At 49.3% G+C, this 18,349-nt stretch overlaps 1 protein-coding gene across 2 annotated transcripts in view; it reads left to right on the forward strand.

Annotated features, from left to right (window-relative positions):
- LOC149354218 (uncharacterized) overlaps positions 1-18,349 on the forward strand; it is a 213,227-nt gene that overhangs the window by 3,597 nt on the left and 191,281 nt on the right. Inside the window, exons 2-4 of one of the 2 annotated variants that reach the window (XM_089583181.1) lie at positions 3,197-3,265; positions 4,873-5,043; positions 15,453-15,758. In XM_089583181.1, coding sequence (XP_089439307.1) covers positions 3,197-3,265; positions 4,873-5,043; positions 15,453-15,534 — 322 coding nt within the window. In that variant the 3' untranslated portion in view covers positions 15,535-15,758. Of the gene's footprint in view, positions 1-3,196; positions 3,266-4,872; positions 5,044-15,452; positions 15,759-18,349 lie in introns of those variants that run through there. The other variant, XM_089583180.1, reaches the window with a different exon arrangement.

An 18,349-nucleotide genomic window follows, 5' to 3' on the forward strand; every position in this document is an offset into this window, starting at 1 on the left:
AAATAAAATGAAATAAATAAAACCAAAGAAAATAACAAAATAAAATAAAAATATGAAAAATAAAAACAATGCGCCAGGAAACGCTTTCGCCTTGCAGCACTTTAGACAGCCAAAGTGCCTCCTGAATTTTTTAAGTAGTGACACCGAAACGCGGACACACCTGTTAACATTCCTTGGCTACGACAGTCTGAGGCATTAAAGGCTTTCGCCTTAATAGCTTGCTACAGTCCACGCCTCGTCTCTGTTTCTTCGAGTAGCCAGCGCCCGCGACGGCTACCGCAAATGAGCTAATCTCACGTGCTCATGAGCACTCCGCACTATATATAGACTGAAAGTGCATATTCTCCTCCCGCGCATAGATTCTGCCCTCTTGTAAGCGGGTGGAGGCGTGGCTCGGGTAGGTCAGCGTGCATTGAATTTCTTAGCCACATGCAAGGAAATTCAGACACGAAAACGGGGACGTACCAGCTATGGCCTATCGACGTCTTAAAGGGACCATGAAAAGAATTAAAAGACGCTTGTAAGTGTTAGAAGTTATGCTCAGAAGCACTGACACCAAGTATGAGTCTTCGGAACTGAGCCGGCAATTTATTATGGCTTTTTAAAAATCGCGTTTTTCAAAATTCGCGGGCCGATTGGCGTCTTCGTAGGGAGCGATTTTGAAACCAAAACCGCGAAAACAGACGTCACTAGTCCCATGACGTCGGTAGGCCACCACACGCTGCCATTCGCTCGAGCCGCGGCAGCTACGACGCCACGGGCACACTTCCGGTAGCGGTGAAAATCGTCTGCTCGAGGCGCCGCGCGACCCCCTCGGGCAAGCGCGGGCCAGGGCATTGCCTTCACGCATATGTTTCCAATTTACCTCTGCCGCCTCTTTCTGCCGGGAGTTCGGGAGCAAAGAAAGCGCCGAGACCGGAGAGACGCTGCCGACGCACGCTGCTCCTCGGGAGTGCGACAACCGGAAGCCGTAAACCGAACGTCAGCGAATGACGTATTCATGGGCGGAGCCCAGTCCCGGAGCTGTTTTCTTTATTTTTTCTTGGTGCTCCGCGCGTATGAGTTGAGGGGGGAGAGGAGGAGCGTGATTTTTAATCGTCTATAACTTCGTTGTTATTCATGCTAGCTCGAAAATTCTTTCGCTGGGGTGACGAGTGTTGGATTGCCTATCTTTACGTAATCTCAATTAATTTGTTTCCTAGTCCCTTTAACAGCAGGCGGTAGCTAAGGACCTTGAAATTCTCGAACACAGCGTGCTGTAGAACCCGGCTTCCGCCTTTTGTCGCATCTCGTGAATAAAAATTCAGGGAGGCACTTTGCTGACCTAAAGTGCGGTGGGGCGAAAGCCTTAAGCGTGGGGTTGCTGTTTGTGTCACTGATGTGTGGTAAAGATGTTAAGCTTCGCCTCTAAGAGTGGAACGCGACAGTCTTGCAACGCTGCCAGGGAATCCACAGAACGCCATCGCCCGTTCGGCTGTATGCCTTTCTCGTCGGTAAATTGGTTTTTGAGGAAAGGAAACGTATCTGTCTCGCATATCTCGGTGGACACCTGAACCTCGCCGTAACGGGAAGGGAGGAAGACGGCAGTGAACGAAGACACCGTATTCACTAGACGTGCATTTGTTCATTCCAAATAATCGAGCTGGCATGGCGGAGTGGTTACCTTGCTTGTCTCGCACTCTGGAGACCCTGGTTCGATTCCCCAACTCAACCAATTTCCTACTCGGTTTTATTTATTTATCTGGTCTGACTATAAATGTTAATTAGGCTAATTGCTTGACTTTTATTTCTCATTTCGTCATTAATTATCATGAAGTATCGATTAAGTAATGATTGGCATATGCCCATATAAGGCACGTAACCGAAACGAGGACACATCTGCCGACACGGCTGCTAACGACAGTAGAGGCAAAGGCTTTCGCCTTAATACAATAAAGCCAGCCATGGATGGCTCTGTCCGTCGCCAACTGAAAGAACGGTGCTCTAAGAGTGAACGGCTATTTGAGAATTTGGTGATTTGCGATGGCATGGTGTTAAGCATTTCGCTTAGAGCTCCTTTCACTTGCAAGGTGCGCACTGCGAGTTGCGCCATTGCGACTGTCGTGCAAAGCATCCACGGGGTGGTGGATATACCGAAGGTCGCGTGCCCCTTTCACTTCGTTTCGTTCTATGTTCATTGTACATGAATTGATCATGCTAGAACTCTATTTCAACTGGTTAGGTAGATTCCATTCAACGGGGCAATTAAGTGTCTTGCAGTTCGTCAATAATCGGTTCCTTCTTACCCCTAATGTATGATTAAATTTTCCAGAAAGAGAAATGCAAAAGAACTAGTTATGCAACATACCTGCCGATCACTGCCAGACTAAATAGTAAGAGTGTATTCTCATCTATCGACTCCAGTAATAGCATAACCATTTATGCATAAAGTTACCAGAAGCAATAAAGTATTGGATGGAAAATGAAGAAGGTGTCCTGAACCAGTTCAAACTGTCCATTTCTTTAAACACATATCACGCCACACCAACGAATAGCTACTGTTCAGTCAGGAGTTCTGCTCTCGAGAGCTGCTAACACCCTTCTTAAGTTGTGTCTGATAAACTAAATGCTGTTTGCCCTTCGGTGGGCCCTTCTTCCCACAATTTTTCTGCATTTTCTTCTTGCCTGGCTTCACTTCGTTCAAGCATCCTGAGGATCGCAGTGAATATAGTGTACGGTGATACTTTAACTACCACCTTAGCGCTTAGTGGTCTGAGCATCCGCCTCGCATGCGGTAGGTGCGGGGTTCGATCCCCAGTGCCGCCGGGTACCCACTGGTGATGCAATGGGCACAAGCTTTCCCCTGATCTGGTGCTCGACTTAATTAGGATGAAATGCTTGGGAAATGGGTCTTTGACCTTGAGTAGAAAGGAACACCATGTGCCAAGCGCACTTTGGCCACAGATGCCCTTGCGCCATAAAAATCCGTCGTCATCATCAGCTCCTTTAACAACCATTTTTGGCTGTGCACTCCACGTTGTGCCCCTAAGTGTATCTCATCTACGAACGTACAGTACACTTCCCGTGTGGTTCGCGGAATCGGATGAGCCCCAACATCTTAAGGTGCTCAAAGGTTCTAAACTCAAAGATTAAAAGCACTTTTCTGAAGCTTCGTCCGTTTCGAAAGCAGAACGCTTTCTTGCACTCTACCTTACAGACGGCGGAAAAGGACTACGGCAGCTTCTGCCCCGCCCACTGCGCCCACGCTCTCCCTCTCCTGCTCCCAGTAAGTGAACGTTCACGAAATGGGTTACACACCTTAGACTGCTTTCTTCCAGGACGCTAAACAGTTCATATGATCACAGTTTACTTACCGCAACCTGTATGACTGGTTCGTAGCACAGGGAAACGCGTTACACACGGGCCTCAAAACGAAATGGGTTGGTTTTTATATTTTTGTTCACAACACTTCGTCTTGATTTTTATTCGGCATTGTTAGACTTTTGGATGTCCACTCGCAATCTGAACCCAATGGAACTCAGAATGTTGGATGTAGTGTTTAATGAAGACTGAAAATTGACCATCAGATGGTAACAATGTTCATCAGTCGGCTAATGTTATTTTTTATCAAAGTTATTTCATGAATCTGCTTTCTCTCTTGCATTGTAGATCATCACTGACTGTTTCATTGGCACAGGGAAACGTCTTCGCGCGCGTGCGTGCGTGGGTGGGCATCAGTGACTGCGTGTAGGCAGCTACAACCGCTGGTGATTGGTGCATATGCTAGGCTTAGAGGTTTGTAGAGAGCAAAGTTTTGCTGGCGTGTTTTCTTCTGTGAAATGATTGCTTAGACATTAGTATACTTCAATCACCCTGTGGTGCTCCCCTACCACGGCTAAATAAATTATTTTTGAATTTCTTCTCGATGCTGTTTCGGTTTCAGCTTCATCTAATTGAACAATGGCTTTGAAGTCACAGGTGATTTTAGGTCATGTGAGGCATAAAAAAACGGCAGTATTATCGCTGATATGTGGTTTAAAGTCAGTACAACAGTTAAGCCAGCCTGCTTCAAGAGCCGGAAAGGCAACGAACGACGTATCAGCGGTCATATTTCAGGTTTTTTTCATGCCTAATGTGCCCTAAAGCCACTTTTCCCACCGCAATCATTCGGTTGACGGAATCGAAACCTAAATTTAGTGGTCGCAGGTGAACACCACATGATGATCCAGGTATCCTAATGTTTAATGCATCATTACAGTGAAGAAAACGCAAAAAACGAAGATGAAATGCTATGAGCTTAACTGCAAATGCTTACATCCAGACCATATTGAACCAAATGTTATCGCTAGATATCGCGTCCTTATCCCAAAACACGCCCAGAACGTGTTATAGAAAGGCGTTTTGCCCTCTGTACTTTCCCAGGTAGTCAAATTTCCCCAGCGTCCCTCGTACTTCATAGCCTTAGTCGCTTTGGGACGTTAAGCCCCATATCTCCATAACACCAACCTTTTAACCATTTTCGAGTAATAAAAACCAAATCACTAAACTCCAGCAGCTCCCGCTCTGGACACCGAACTTCTCGGAGTCATTGGCAAAGATATGCAGACGAAGATTTATGTAGTTGCGAAACAACCTGGGTCTAGCCACTTGTGCGGCTGGGGTAAAATAGAAAACGTTGTTTATAGATTTTCAGGCCTGGTCGATGTTGATGGCGCTTCGCGCAGGCAGCTGGAGAGTGCTGTGAAGGGATGGATAAGCTTCAAGACGCAAGGGGGCAGATAATAGAGTGGGAGGTCCCACCTACGGTCTTGTATGACGGGATTTCTTGATATATATTCCTTGCGTAATTTGTTATTAATTGTCGCTAAACTTTCACCTTCAACCCTATTCTAGGGTGTCTCCTCCAAGCAAGCCGGCGTGGACCGGTTCTTCATGGTCCAGGCTGCGCTTCGGCAGCAGAGAGGTACAGCGCGGGCCGTATGACTCGGGTTCCTGGTACGCACGGCTCCTGGTACCTCGCAGGGGCGCTATAACGGGACTGGGAACAATTCCTTCGATCGATCCGTGAGTAGCACCCAACTTCCTGCGCCGGCCACCGATCAGGACTTTTTGAGTGCTCTGGACATTCCTTTTGATTTTCTTCCTCTATATTAGTTGCGACAGCAAACGAGAGCAGGCAAGAGCTGCTACGGGGCATCTCGCCGGTGTCTTGCTCGAAGTTTGATGTCTAGCTAGCGAAAAAAGCAATCACACAAAAAATTAACAAATAATCAGACAAAACATTAGAGATCAAAAATAATGGCATCGTATGCGCGCAAAATAGTCACCTAAAGCTTCTTTCTAACCAGAAATTTATGCAAAAATAAGCACTGTACGTTTTGTCACAAGCAATATCAGTGGCTAGAAAACTTACGGTGGACTTAGTGAAATGAGGTAGGATTTAATATAGTGTTCCCCTCCTTCTGCTCAACACTAAATAACACAAGAGAAAGAAGAAAAAAAAATTTAAAGTCGCACTCTCCTCCCCACCCCGTTATCTCGCTCAAGATTAGCTGGTACACACAAGCCTCGACATGGCGTCGGCGTGCGCGTTTTGGATCCCCTTTTCGTGTTGCACTTTTGCAAAGCCAGCGTCCATCGAGTGAGCTTAGCGCTGTGCGGACTGCTCAGGGTGATGGAGCGGATAGGACTATGATCAGTGATGATCACTCGCACATTAGTGCCGAACAACCACGCCTCCAGGGGGTTACGGCGCTCGGCTGCTGACCCGCAACAGGCGGGTTCGATCCTGGCTGCGGTGGTCGAATTTCGATGGAGGCGAAATTCTAGAGGCCCATGCACTGTGCGATGTCAGTGCACACCAAATAACCCCGGATGATCGAAATTTCCAGAGCCGTTCAATACGGCGTCCCTTATAGCCCGAGTCGCGCGCGGCCCGATGGACTGCGGGTCGCGCCGGCGCCGCGCGTAGAACGCGTGTTAACGTGTTCGCTTCGGTCGCTGTTTCGCTCAATCACCTAACGTTTGAGAGTGTGTGCTGTAAGTCGCTACTCAAATTTTCCCTCTTACAGAGAGTACTGCATCCGAGAGTAGTCGACCAGGTAGGGTACGGACTGGAAACCTGCACTCGTAAGCAGATTTCTACGCTGGCGTGTCGTTTGTTGCAGTATTTTACGTGTGCTATCACCTATGATAATTTTATGCATAAGAATGTAGATTTGCTGATTTTACTCAGTGGTGTAGCAACCGGATAGGCGAGCTGCAGACTGAAGGTTGTCGGTATACGAAGCGCGTGTTTTCGATCACCAGAACGTTTTCGGCATCCTAGCGCTGAGCTTGCTCTTGTTCCTATAAACACAATTCATGCGGATTGAAAGCACGACCGCTACCAATTTCAGTTGCTCTCTCCGCGTGCATGCCAGAGGGACGGGGGTAGGGTGGGGGGGGGGGGGGGCGTTAAGGGTTTTTTTTTAGTATCTTTCTTCTGTTGGTATCTACCTTAATCATAGAAAAATATACATGTTTTTATTATAACATTCTGTGACACTTTCAGATTTCTTTTATGCTATTCAAGCTTTGAGAAATTAAGCGAAAGTGCGTTTTTCTGCACCAGGTTGCATAAACCATAACAGAATTTGTTTTCTGTTGCCGCTGCGACTCAGTTGAGCTGACAGCGGTAATTTGTTGATAAACTGGCGCTCCACGCACGCGACAAGAAAGCCCTGTTTATGAGGGGTGCTTTATGGCCGGCAGGAACGATTAAGAGTGCTTGGGAACTGGAACTGCATGCTAGCCGCACACCTAATGCTTGATATTGAACAAAAAGTTTGCGGTGGAACACCACACGGTAGCGATATGAGCACGAGCGCGCATGCTAAGCACCGGCACAATTAACGCGAATCTAAAACTAATTGCCATTATAACGCATCAATGTTATCTCTTTGATAACGTAAATACTTCCTGAAACACAGCCACGCTGCGGAAGTATGTTCGGCAATGTTTTTTTTTTTAGCGCCCGAAGCGCGGCTGTATGAAGGCGCGGCCGCGTAGCTGCCGCAGCCCCGCAGTACCCAAAGAAACGCCCGCGCGGCGCGCCAGTCGGCGGAAAATGGCCGCGCCGAGGAGCGGCTCTGGATGCCGGCTTTTTCGACTCTAGGAATAGCGTGGGGGGCGGGGCTAAGGCATCAACTCTTTCCTCTTCTGCGAGCGCAGTCCACTGTCCAACATGCCGGCACCCTTCGACCTGTTTATGAACAACTTCTGCCCCCCCCCCCCCCCCCCCTGCTGCTCTGTCTCCTGTTCTTTTCTCGTCACATTTTTAGCTATGATGTCTGTCAGACGACATTTCTTCCGGCCTAATAAAAAAATTACGGCCAGAGCAGAGCTCTACAGTGCACACAGCCGGGCACAGAAAAACCTAAAAGTGTCCTCTGCAGTACTCCAGATCGCACCTTACGCTAGTTATTGCGAGACACTGACAGTCATTGTTTCAGCAGCAAGCATTGGAACTCTGTCTGCATGAGCTTGAGCCGTGCAGGAATTCTCTCAAAGGATCTGACAGAACTCGTAGCGCCTCACTGCACCCGCGAAGGGCCTGCGCCAATTCCAATGGTGAACTAGTAAGGCGAAGAGCAACGAAAGATTGACGTTACCGCGCCAGCGTAATCCTCTGCTTCGGTTGTAAATAGACACCAAAATAATGCCTTATGCTGCCTCGAGCGCCCTCGGCAGTGAATATTTACTTCCCTCAACTGTCAACGACATGAAAATAGCTAAGCACATGCGACAAACTTCACTGTCACGTGAAATTTGCCGCCACTCACATCCACGCGCCACTCACGTCCACTCACACCCGCCACTCACATCCATGCGCCACTCACGTCCACTCACACCCACTCATGTCCTATCTCCACTCGTCTCTCTCATGCTCACATCCACTCACTAGCACTAATTTCCACTCACGTCCACTCACTCGCACTCACACTCCTCTCTCACACTCGCATCATTTCACTAACACTCACCCTAATGACCACCGACACTCGCATCCTCTAGCTCGCACTCACGTCCACTCACACTCATGAACACCCACCCTCCCATCCATTCACTCCCGTCCGCTCACTCGCACTCACTAACTCGCACTCACTCACACTCACGACCACTCACAGACATGAGTGTGAGTGCGAGTGAGGCGATATGAGTGCACTCATAAGTGAGTGTGCCGACCTATGATGAGCTGTCGCCGATTGTTCCAGGTTTCAAGATGGCATGTTGACGCGTATGTACAGTCTTTGTCAAAGGCATACAGCCCCGGTGTTTTCTGGCCCCTGCAGCTCCTCTTGCATACTCAGGGACCCTAATTTCAAGACGGCGGGAGGAATTTTAAGTCCTCTACCCGCCCAAGCTTAGGACTGTCAAATGTGATTAAGAGCCCCGATACACGGGTGGGAAGCAAACCGCTTGGGCTGTATACTTTTGACAAAGACAACTATCGTGAGCAAAAAAAAGTGACCCCTGCCTTAGCTGGCCAATCCATGCCAAACTGCATGCGAGCGCCGCCTGACGAAGCACTCCTTTTGTCGAGATGGCTGTGCCCGGTATGGCCGCGCACCAGTGCGCCGGTCTCGACACAACGAATGCTTCATCAGGCACCGCTCGCATGCCGTTAGGCACGCGTTGAAAGGGGACATTTTATTAACGCGCCAGCGTTAAAGGGCCCCTGCCCACCCTCGGCTGGCAAACACTCTCTACCTCTCTTTGAGCGAGCCTCCTCTCCTTCCGTTCCCTCCTCGAAATTTTTCTCTCCCGCTCCTCGTCGAGTAGGCTCGGCAAGGCAAAATCACCCCTTCCTTCTCCGATGTAAGCCGGAGGCGTGGTGTCTGTGGAGTGCGTCACAGGGCTACGTCATGGCCCCGCCTTCAATAGAATTCTTTTCTAGGTTTTTGCTGCTGGGTCTGTTCGAGGGGAGGGGGGGGCGCTGCGGGCGCGCACACTGAACGATCGAGAGGCGCGATCGGCTCGACCACCTAGACTTGTTAGCGAGCGCATCCTTTCATACATCTGTTTGTCATTCCCAGTTAGCGAGCCACTTTTACATTTTTTTAGGCCTCCCCACCGCTTCACGAGCGGAGGGGCGGAAGTAGGTTCTGTTCGAAACACACGGCGAAGTGCGGGCCCGGCAACCGCCCGTTTGCTTTTCTTCATGTGTGTTTGTGTTCTGTGTGTTTGTGTCTTTTCTCCGCTCCGAAGCCCATGTCGTTCATTGGAGTCAAGGCGTACGCAAGATGCATGAAGGATAAGCGGTGTCTGTGTGGAGCGGTCAAGTGGGCGAGCGAGGGAAAGGCTCTGCTGCACTAATTAAAACCTTGTTTTGGGGGGCTTTCATAGAAGAAAAAAAATTGAGAAGGGAGCGCGCGCGCAGAGCGTCTCGTGACGTGATCACGGCGGGGGGGGGGGGGGGGCGAACCAACTCCCTCAGTTTTACTATTTTTTTTACTTTTTAAGGCTAGGGTTCAAGGCTGTCGCCGCACGCTCCCTCCGCAGTTTTTTTGTTCCTTCATGCGGGTTTGTAGGCATGAGCCAGAACAGAAGGCGCTGCGGAAAGCGTTGTGCAGACGACGCGACGCCAAGACTACGCCCAACCTTCTCCCGTCAGTCAGAACGATGCACCAATGGAGTGCCTTTAGCGAAAGTAACCCCCCATGACGTCAACGGGGTTCAGAGTAGTGGGGCGGGCCGTTTTTGTTGAAGGAAAGAACGAGCGGGCTTCGATTTGAATTTTCGCAGCTTTTCGGGGCGCACATGGCTCTAGTATTTTGCAGAGGTTATCTCCGATGCCTCATCTACACAGTGGGCTTGTTTTTCAAAAATGTCCGGACCTTGGTCAGTGGCCCTTTAAAGGCTCCGTGTCGCAGAAAACCGGTGGCGGCGTTGCCGTCGGCGTGCCGAGAAAGCTCTAATGAACCTAGTTATGACGTCACAACTACGTGACCTCTCACGGGTAATTTTAAGTACCCCAGTGAGATCCCACTCTCGCTTACCGTATAGTATACATATGCTGCTCCATTAACGCACGGAACCCTCCCAGAGAAAGATATAAATTGGTACTATCGTGCTCGAATTGGTTGCATACGTCTTAAGTACGTTTATATATGCAAGTTGGAGCAATTGCGGTGAAAAGTGAATTGGGGTGAATAACGTGGGATTCGAAACCACGATCTTTGGCCTGAGAGACGGGCAAGCTACCCATCGGCCACAGGCGCTCGTCGTTTTAAGCGGGATAGAGGTGGACCCGGTGAATGCATTGTGGTCTTTCACTTGTAGGGGTGTCTTAAAGGCATGTGCTGATGCGTGCGTACTTTATTATTACTATGCTAATTAGTAACTAGGTAATTCCACCAGATCAATTCAGGCATCACTAATCGGGGAAGAGAGAGAGAGGGGTATAAAGCCGCCGGGTGTGCCGACAGGTTGTGATGCGGTGCTACTTCGACATTAGGTCTCGTCTGTCTGGAGGAAAGTTTTCATCCTTTGTGGAGTGTGCCGAGGCGCCGTGCGGTCCCGTTCGTCAGGAGGGGAAGTCAAGACCCCCCCGCCCCCACCGCACGGCTGCCGATTAGCGGCGGCGGCCCGATAACGTCATCGCGTTCTCCTCTTAAAGGTGAACATTAATGGTCCTCCAAGCTTTTTTTTTTTTGCTCACCATAGTACTGTATTCCAGTCCTGCGATAACTTACCCAAGAATTCTGGAAAAGCGCAGTTTTTTCAGCGGGAAGTTGTTCATGAACGCAATTTTTTCGCATTTCGCAACATTGCAAAATAACAGCATATCCACAAATCTGCACTCGAGAGTCATGCAGTTTTCTGCTATTTATTGTCACAAACGCATCCCATCGATTTTATGGCAGTCTGAACTACTTCGTGCGAGCCGAGGACAACTTTAGGGTAAATGGGGTTGAACGTCCCAAAGCAACTCAGACTATGAGGGTCGTTGTAGTGGAGGGCTCCGGATAATTTCGACCACCTTGGGTGTCTTAACCTGCGCTGACGTCGCACGGTAGAGGAGCCTCAAAGAGTGGCTAATGCGTAAATTATTTCGGAAGCTGAATTAACAGGATTACGTCAGAGATAGACGTGTGTACGATAGCGACGGTGTCAAATCTAATGCAGAGGAAGGAACATATTGCTGCCACACACACGTGTACGGAATCGTCGCGGAAAATTAGATTACGTCGGACATTCTAACTTCGTTTCGTCTGTGTAGTACTGAAGCGTTTTGGTGAACATTTATAGTACTCTCTCCGCAAGAACCCGCCTTTCAATTCAGAACGATAGCAATCCATATCCCTTCCTCACTAATGAGCCACTGCAGAGCGGTCGTAGACAGCACGACCCCAGACATTCAAGCACATCCTCGATAGCTGTCAAGCACTTGCAGATCACGCGTAGTCTTTCAGGCCCAGGACCGCTTCCGGATTCGGTTCCGGTTTCGTACGTCAGCGGTGGCCTACTGGTCTGAGCATCCGCCTCGTATGCGGAAGACGTGGGGTCGGAATAATAGGGTCCACCTTGAGTGCACGAAAACCAGATTGTGCTGTGGCGCTGTTTGGCCAAAGCTAGTCTCCCTTGCACCATAAAAATTCATCATCTTCTGATCCCGGTTCCGCCATACTATAACGGGCCGGCGTCGTTCACATCACAGGGAATCGCGCATAGAGCGGCCGCTGTGAAGTTAGCGGATACAGGCGCAAACGTGAGGGACTGGACTTCATTCGCACTGTGGCGCAAGCCTATAGGAAGTCGCTGGAACAGGATGGCCCCTAATTGTTTGGCGCTACGTCAGTAGGAGGTCATGAGGGCTGTTCGTTTACCTGGCCCTTCGTGCTCATCATTTTCAGTGCACTCGAGTTCCCATGGTTGTTGAAACCCACGAATAAAGAATTGAATATCCTGCTATTCAATTTGCTGAACGAATCAAATAGTCTATTCAGAAAATTATCCGAAAGGAAGAGAGTATGTTTTAAAGTTTTTGAATAGTTTTGGAATAATTGGCGCTAACTGGTAAAAGGGTTCTACCTAGTTTTCTTCTACGACTGTTTCGAAAACAGGGTCCACTCGGGCGCCGCAAAACACGTTTTTGAATGGTTTTGGAATTTCTGGCCCTAACTCCTAAAGGGCTTTACGTAGTTTTCACAGGGTCCAATCAGGCGCCGCGCAGTATGCTGTCACAATGCATATGCACGGGAAGGCAGGTTTCAGCGGCACGACGCGCTCCATTCGGTTTGGTTGGTTTATGGGGTTTAACGTCCCAAAGCGACTGAGGCTATGAGAGACGCCGTAGTGGAGGGCTCCGGAAATTTCGACCACCTGGGGTTCTTTAACGTGCACTGACATCGCACAGTACACGGGCCTCGAATATCTCCTCCAAAGAAATTCAACCGCCGCGGCCGGGAGCGAACCCGCGTCTTTCGGGCCAACAGCCGAGCACCATAGCCACTGAGCCACCGCGGCGGGGTAACAAAGAAATACAACTTTACAAAGAAATAAAACTGAATCTGAATTCTTACTATACAACATTCATTAAAGGGTCAGTCTACTGAATTTTATCGGCCATATTTTCTTTGCAGCAACCGATAGCTCTTTACTCAAATTACCTTTTAGCCAGGTGTGGTGCCAAGAAGTGCCGTAGAACATTTTAAAATAGAATTTATTGATGTGGGAACACATCTGTATGAGATGGTAGTCTCATCTGGCAACCATCTGGATTTCCGCCGCGCGGCGACAAACATGGCGGCGACCGTCGAAGCTGGACCTCTCGCTTCAGACTGAATCCTCGTTGTTGCTGCCTTTTTCAGTGCGTTCACTGGCCATAAATGGGGCGCCGGTCTTTCGCTTTGTCTCATCTCGCCTATACGAAAACGTATAAGTGATAAATTTGCTTTATTTTAATAATTAGAGTGACGATTCTGCCGCTTCTAGGCTTAAGTGGACAGTCGGTTTGTTTACAGCAATGGTTCCCGTCCTGACAACCAGATGGCGCCACTATAGGCTGAGTTTATTTTTGCGTCTCTGCTAGCATACGCTGAACTAAAAGTGGGAATGTGGTTGCGTTTATCGTACGTATAACTATAAATATTCATGTGATTTACAGAAAAAGCGAGCGGTACGCCTTCTACAGTTTACTAGAACAAAACGTACGTTACTCTGACATTGGGGCATACAAACGGTACGTAGTATATTCACTTATGCTTCTACAAAAAAAAGACTACCAACTGCACCAAAAAAATGAACGTTTGGGGTCGCCACCATGCATTTTTACGCGACTTTTAACGCCGAAATAAAATATAAATTCCTGTCTAAAGCGGGAGCAGTTCCCTCGTTATTGATGTTATAGGGTGCCAACTACCAAAATATGCCATTATTTACAGACTCATCTCGGTGAGTAGACTGACCCTTTAAACATGACCCACACTCTCTGACATACAAGACACGTCACTCCTCTCATTAGAACTAATGGCGGCGTTCACAATGCTCACACATGACCTTCAAGGTTATGTAGCAGGGTTCAGGCAAGTTTTGTAAGACCTCCCTTAAAGGGCCACTGCCCAGGGTCCGGTCATTTTTGAAAAACAAGCCCACTGCATAGATGAGGCATCGAAGATAACCACTGCAAAATACTAGAGCCATGTGCGCCCCGAAAAGCTGCGAAAATTCAAATCGAAGCCCGCTCGTTCTTTCCTTCAACAAAAACGGCCCGCCCCACTACTCTGAACCCCGTTGACGTCATGGGGGGTTACTTTCGCTAAAGGCACTCCATTGGTGCATCGTTCTGACCGACGGGAGAAGGTTGGGCGTAGTCTTGGCGTCGCGTCGTCTGCACAACGCTTTCCGCAGCGCCTTCTGTTCTGGCTCATGCCTACAAACCCGCATGAAGGAACAAAAAAAAAACTGCGGAGGGAGCGTGCGGCGACAGCCTTGAACCCTAGCCTTAAAAAGTAAAATAGTAAAACTGAGGGAGTTGGTTCGCCCCCCCCGCCGTGATCACGTCACGAGACGCTCTGCGTGCGCGCTCCCTTCTCAGTTTTTTTTCTTCTATGCAAGCCCCCCAAAACAAGGTTTTAATTAGTGCAGCAGAGCCTTTCCCTCGCTCGCCCACTTGACCACTCCGCACAGACACCGCTTATCCTTCATGCATCTTGCGTACGCCTTGACTCCAATGAACGACATGGGCTTCGGAGCGGAGAAAAGACACAAACACACAGAACACAAACACACATGAAGAAAAGCAAACGGGCGGTTGCCGGGCCCGCACTTCGCCGTGTGTTTCGAACAGAACCGACTTCCGCCCCTCCGCTCGTGAAGCAGTGGGGAGGCCTAAAAAAATGAAAAAGTGGCTCGCTAACTGGGAATGACAAACAGATGTATGAAAGGATGCGCTCGCTAACAAGTCTAGGTGGTCGAGCCGATCGCGCCTCTCGATCGTTCAGTGTGCGCGCCCGCAGCTTCCCCCCCTCCCCTCGAACAGACCCAGCAGCAAAAACCAAGAAAAGAATTCTATTGAAGGCGGGGCCATGACGTAGCCCTGTGACGCACTCCACAGACACCACGCCTCCGGCTTACATCGGAGAACGAAGGGGTGATTTTGCCTTGCCGAGCCTACTCGACGAGGAGCGGGAGAGAAAAATTTCGAGGAGGGAACGGAAGGAGAGGAGGCTCGCTCAAAGTGAGGTAGAGAGTGTTTGCGACCATGGGGTGGGCAGGGGCCCTTTAAATGCCCAATCTGTGAATCCTTGACTCGTACAGAGCTCTCGCCGCTCTCATGCAGTGTGATGTGTTAGTTCATTTGCTGTCGTCAGCAGGATGAAAGTGCAATTGTCTGATACGTTCGACATGAAGGTCACCGATCTACGACGTCGACTTCGTCACGCGTATTCCTTTCTTGAGATCAGTGTCTCGTATTTTAGCAGCTACAACTATAAAGCTTTAAAGCTTTAGCGCCTTAACGCAGCGCCGCTCTTAGCGCTTCGCTGTGTCCCACAAGTATTCGTTTCGCTCGAATACTCTCGGCAGTACCGGATATTCGTGAAATATTCAATTCGTGTTCTACTTGCTTATTACCTACACTATTCATATTCGATTAGAGTTCGAGAGAATAGCTTTCGCGCAGCCCTCTTTCAGATGTCCTTCTGGAGGCCTGCGTACTATTCGATGTCAGTCCACGTTAAAGAACCCCAGGCGGTCGATATTTCCGGCGCCCTTCTCTACGGCGTCCCTAATAACCTGGGTCGCTTTGGGGCATTAAACCCCCACAAACCACATTGGTCTAAAATCGTGCCTTCGTAAAAGCAGGTAATCTACACAAGGTTCTGGGGGTTCACGTAATAAATTAGATGTGCTGGTCGTGCCGGTATTTACTTGAAGGCAACAGTTAGCCCGAGCTGGCGACCGGCGCCCAAGAGCTCTCTTCGTCTGCGCAGCTCGTCGTTCCCCTCGGCACCCGGACCTGCGACGCCGAGGCTTGCACCTGCAAGAACACCTCCGCAGGCCCCGCTGGACTAGCGGCCGCAAGCATGCGGGTCTTCATGGCGTCCCGTGCCGCAGACGGCGCGACGGTGTTGTGGTGTTGCCTGCTCACGACCTCGGCCAGCACTTCGGCCCTGCTGGTTGAGCTCCTCCACGGTGTCCGACCGGCGTGGCCGGCTCAGAAACATCAAATTTGTTTTATATTAATTACTTTTCTGTGTTTCTGAGCAAAAAATCGTGTTTAGTTAGATGCACGTTTGATGTAGAACCAGTATTCGCCAATTTAATTCGCAGAATAAATCATCCACGTTTTGATTAGTCACTTCTGTAGTCTCGAAAATTGTTGAACTGGAGAAGTTATCGTGGTCCCTGTATCGAGCTTCATTTATTACCCGAGTCTGATTGATACCTTGGTATTGGTGACCAGTCGCTCCAGTTCAATGCATTCTTTCCGTCCCTTCATAGGCTCACTTCAAAACGGAAACTATCTGTAAATGGTCCCTTACATTCTTTTTTCTTCACCTAGCATCCGGTGGGAAGCTATAAACCATTTTGCATAAAGAGATTTTCATTTTTGCTTCTGGAATGATGCCCTTCACAACGAAATGTTTCCCGCTTACATATTATTCGCTAAAATCACGCGTGACGTTTAAGCTGTCATTGTTAAGTCAACACAGGTTTCATTAACTATATATTCTCAAGTGTTAATTTTTTATAAGCTTGTACAAAAAAAAAACAGATACCACATGCGCAGCATTTTTCAGAGAACTCGGCCATGTTGATGCGAACCGTGAAGAGCATAAAATTTTTTCAACTGACAAAGAAGGCCATCTCTACAACCGGAGAGCATTGAAACAAAATTCGTTTCAAACAATGTCTGCCCATTACATCAAATGGTAAGTTACGGCTGTCCTGTAGCCACTGTTTCCGGAGAAAGCGCACATAAAGGAAACTTGATAAGGAGGGCTTCAGTGCGGGCTAGTTGGTGTGACGTACTAGAAGACGGCCAACAAACGGACGCCACGCAGAAAGGAGCACACTCGCATAAGGCTGTGTGTTCCTTTCAGCGTGGCACCCGTCTGTTGGCTGTTTTCTGGCAGAAAGTTGATAAGTTTGTATTTACTTTATCTAGCCAGCTTACTAACTACGGAACAGCTATAGCACCAGGTGTAATCGCGTTATCGGATGTCACAGATAACAAAGTTGCAATGCCTGGCAATGGGAATGAGTGACGTGTAAAATTTTGCATTAGGCGAGTTTGTGTTCTCCACCGCTGAGAGGCAAGCACCGGACACATCCCCCGTTTTCCTGTATGGTCAACAACGGTGACGTATCGATTTGAAAATTAAGGTGGGGGGGGGGGGGGCACTTAAGGAATTCTGAGGTGTAAATGCGAGAGCATTTGCCCTAACATGAGAAGTCTGCCCGCGGAGCTCGCAGTTCCCTTTCGTGATGCACTTGGTAGCGGATATGACATCATAGCAAAAACAAAAGGGAAATTCCTCTGAAAGGCCTATTAAACGCACAACCTCTGGACGCTACCATCCAAAGAGATCCCAAGAAGCAGGGCAATGGTACTCCGGATAGGGCGGAACGACCGGAGTAGAACATTCGCCACTGCGCATTCTGAATCACGGCTCAGATTCATCCATCCAACCCTGGGCGCACTTTTTCGCAAAGGACAGCTCATGGGGTCAGGCACAAATGCGCGCCTTGGTGCTTAAAGTCCGCCACGGGGGAGCCACGAGAAGAAAAGAGAAAATCGGAACGTTCTAGTGGTGTGTTACCGTCCGTGCCTGCAGCTTTGCCCGTGCGTACCATCGGGGAGAAAAGTATCCTGCCAGCCGAAAACAAAGCTTTTACGCCCTCGATGCCCGCTAGCATGAATTAGAAACATTTGTCTCCTGTACTACGTGCTCATCTAGGACCGGATATGAACGGCATGCTGAAACGCCCTAGTAATATTTTAGTGTCCCGGTGGGGAAGTTGTCAAGCTCATCACCGGTCCAGATACATAGTGGCAGCCGGGACGAGTAGATTCTTGCGGACGTCTTCGACGAATGACGCCTAAAACGGATTCTCGAAGAAGAGACAGCATGGAGCTGGTCTGATAAAGGAAGCCGATCAGGCAGCCGGTCCATATGAACATATGCAGGCAGATGGAAGGCTGCGTTAAAGCTCAGAAGAGCGCCTCCTATACTGGGGAGCTATTCATGCTCGAGTGGCATTGATTGGCGGCGAAAACGGCCATTGCACGCAAAAAATACCTGCATTAACCTTTAAATTTTCACTAACGCGATTCTCGTTGGGGCTACAGTGCCAGTAATTCTGGCTCCCCGGCCGCTGCAGAGCGAAACCCGCGGCAACGAGCGATAAGCGCACGCAGCACCACTACCGACGAACCATCGTTCTGGCAACGCCGTACAGCGGCCCGGCTTCTGCAGCCGTCTCTCCCCGTAGCTGAGGTGCGAGGAATCGTCGAGGGTATGACGTCATTTCATGTAGGCAAGTAGCGTTAGCGGAGAAGGAAAATTGGCTGAAAACCCTTTGAAGCTATGGTTGTGTGGACGGAATGGAGATCGGGCGCGCAGAAAAATCCTTCCTCCCCACCCCCCTCACTAAGCTGCCACTTCAGCCCCTCTTCAAACCCTACTCCCCATTGTGAGACGCACTCTGGTGGTGGTGCTCGAAACATTTATTGCCAAGCAATGCAGAGGGGGCAAACCCTGCCTTCCCTTATGTGGCACGAGGCAACCCTTAGGGGGCTGCCCTGAAAGGGCAAAGGACAGTTCTTGGCTTGTTACCCGCTTCAAGGCGTCGGTAATTATCCGGCGCTGGTCAGCAGCAGCGG

The sequence above is a fragment of the Amblyomma mixtum genome, chromosome 3 (assembly GCF_055824585.1).
Source record: "Amblyomma mixtum isolate Tamu chromosome 3, ASM5582458v1, whole genome shotgun sequence".
NCBI classification, from domain to species: domain Eukaryota; kingdom Metazoa; phylum Arthropoda; class Arachnida; order Ixodida; family Ixodidae; genus Amblyomma; species Amblyomma mixtum.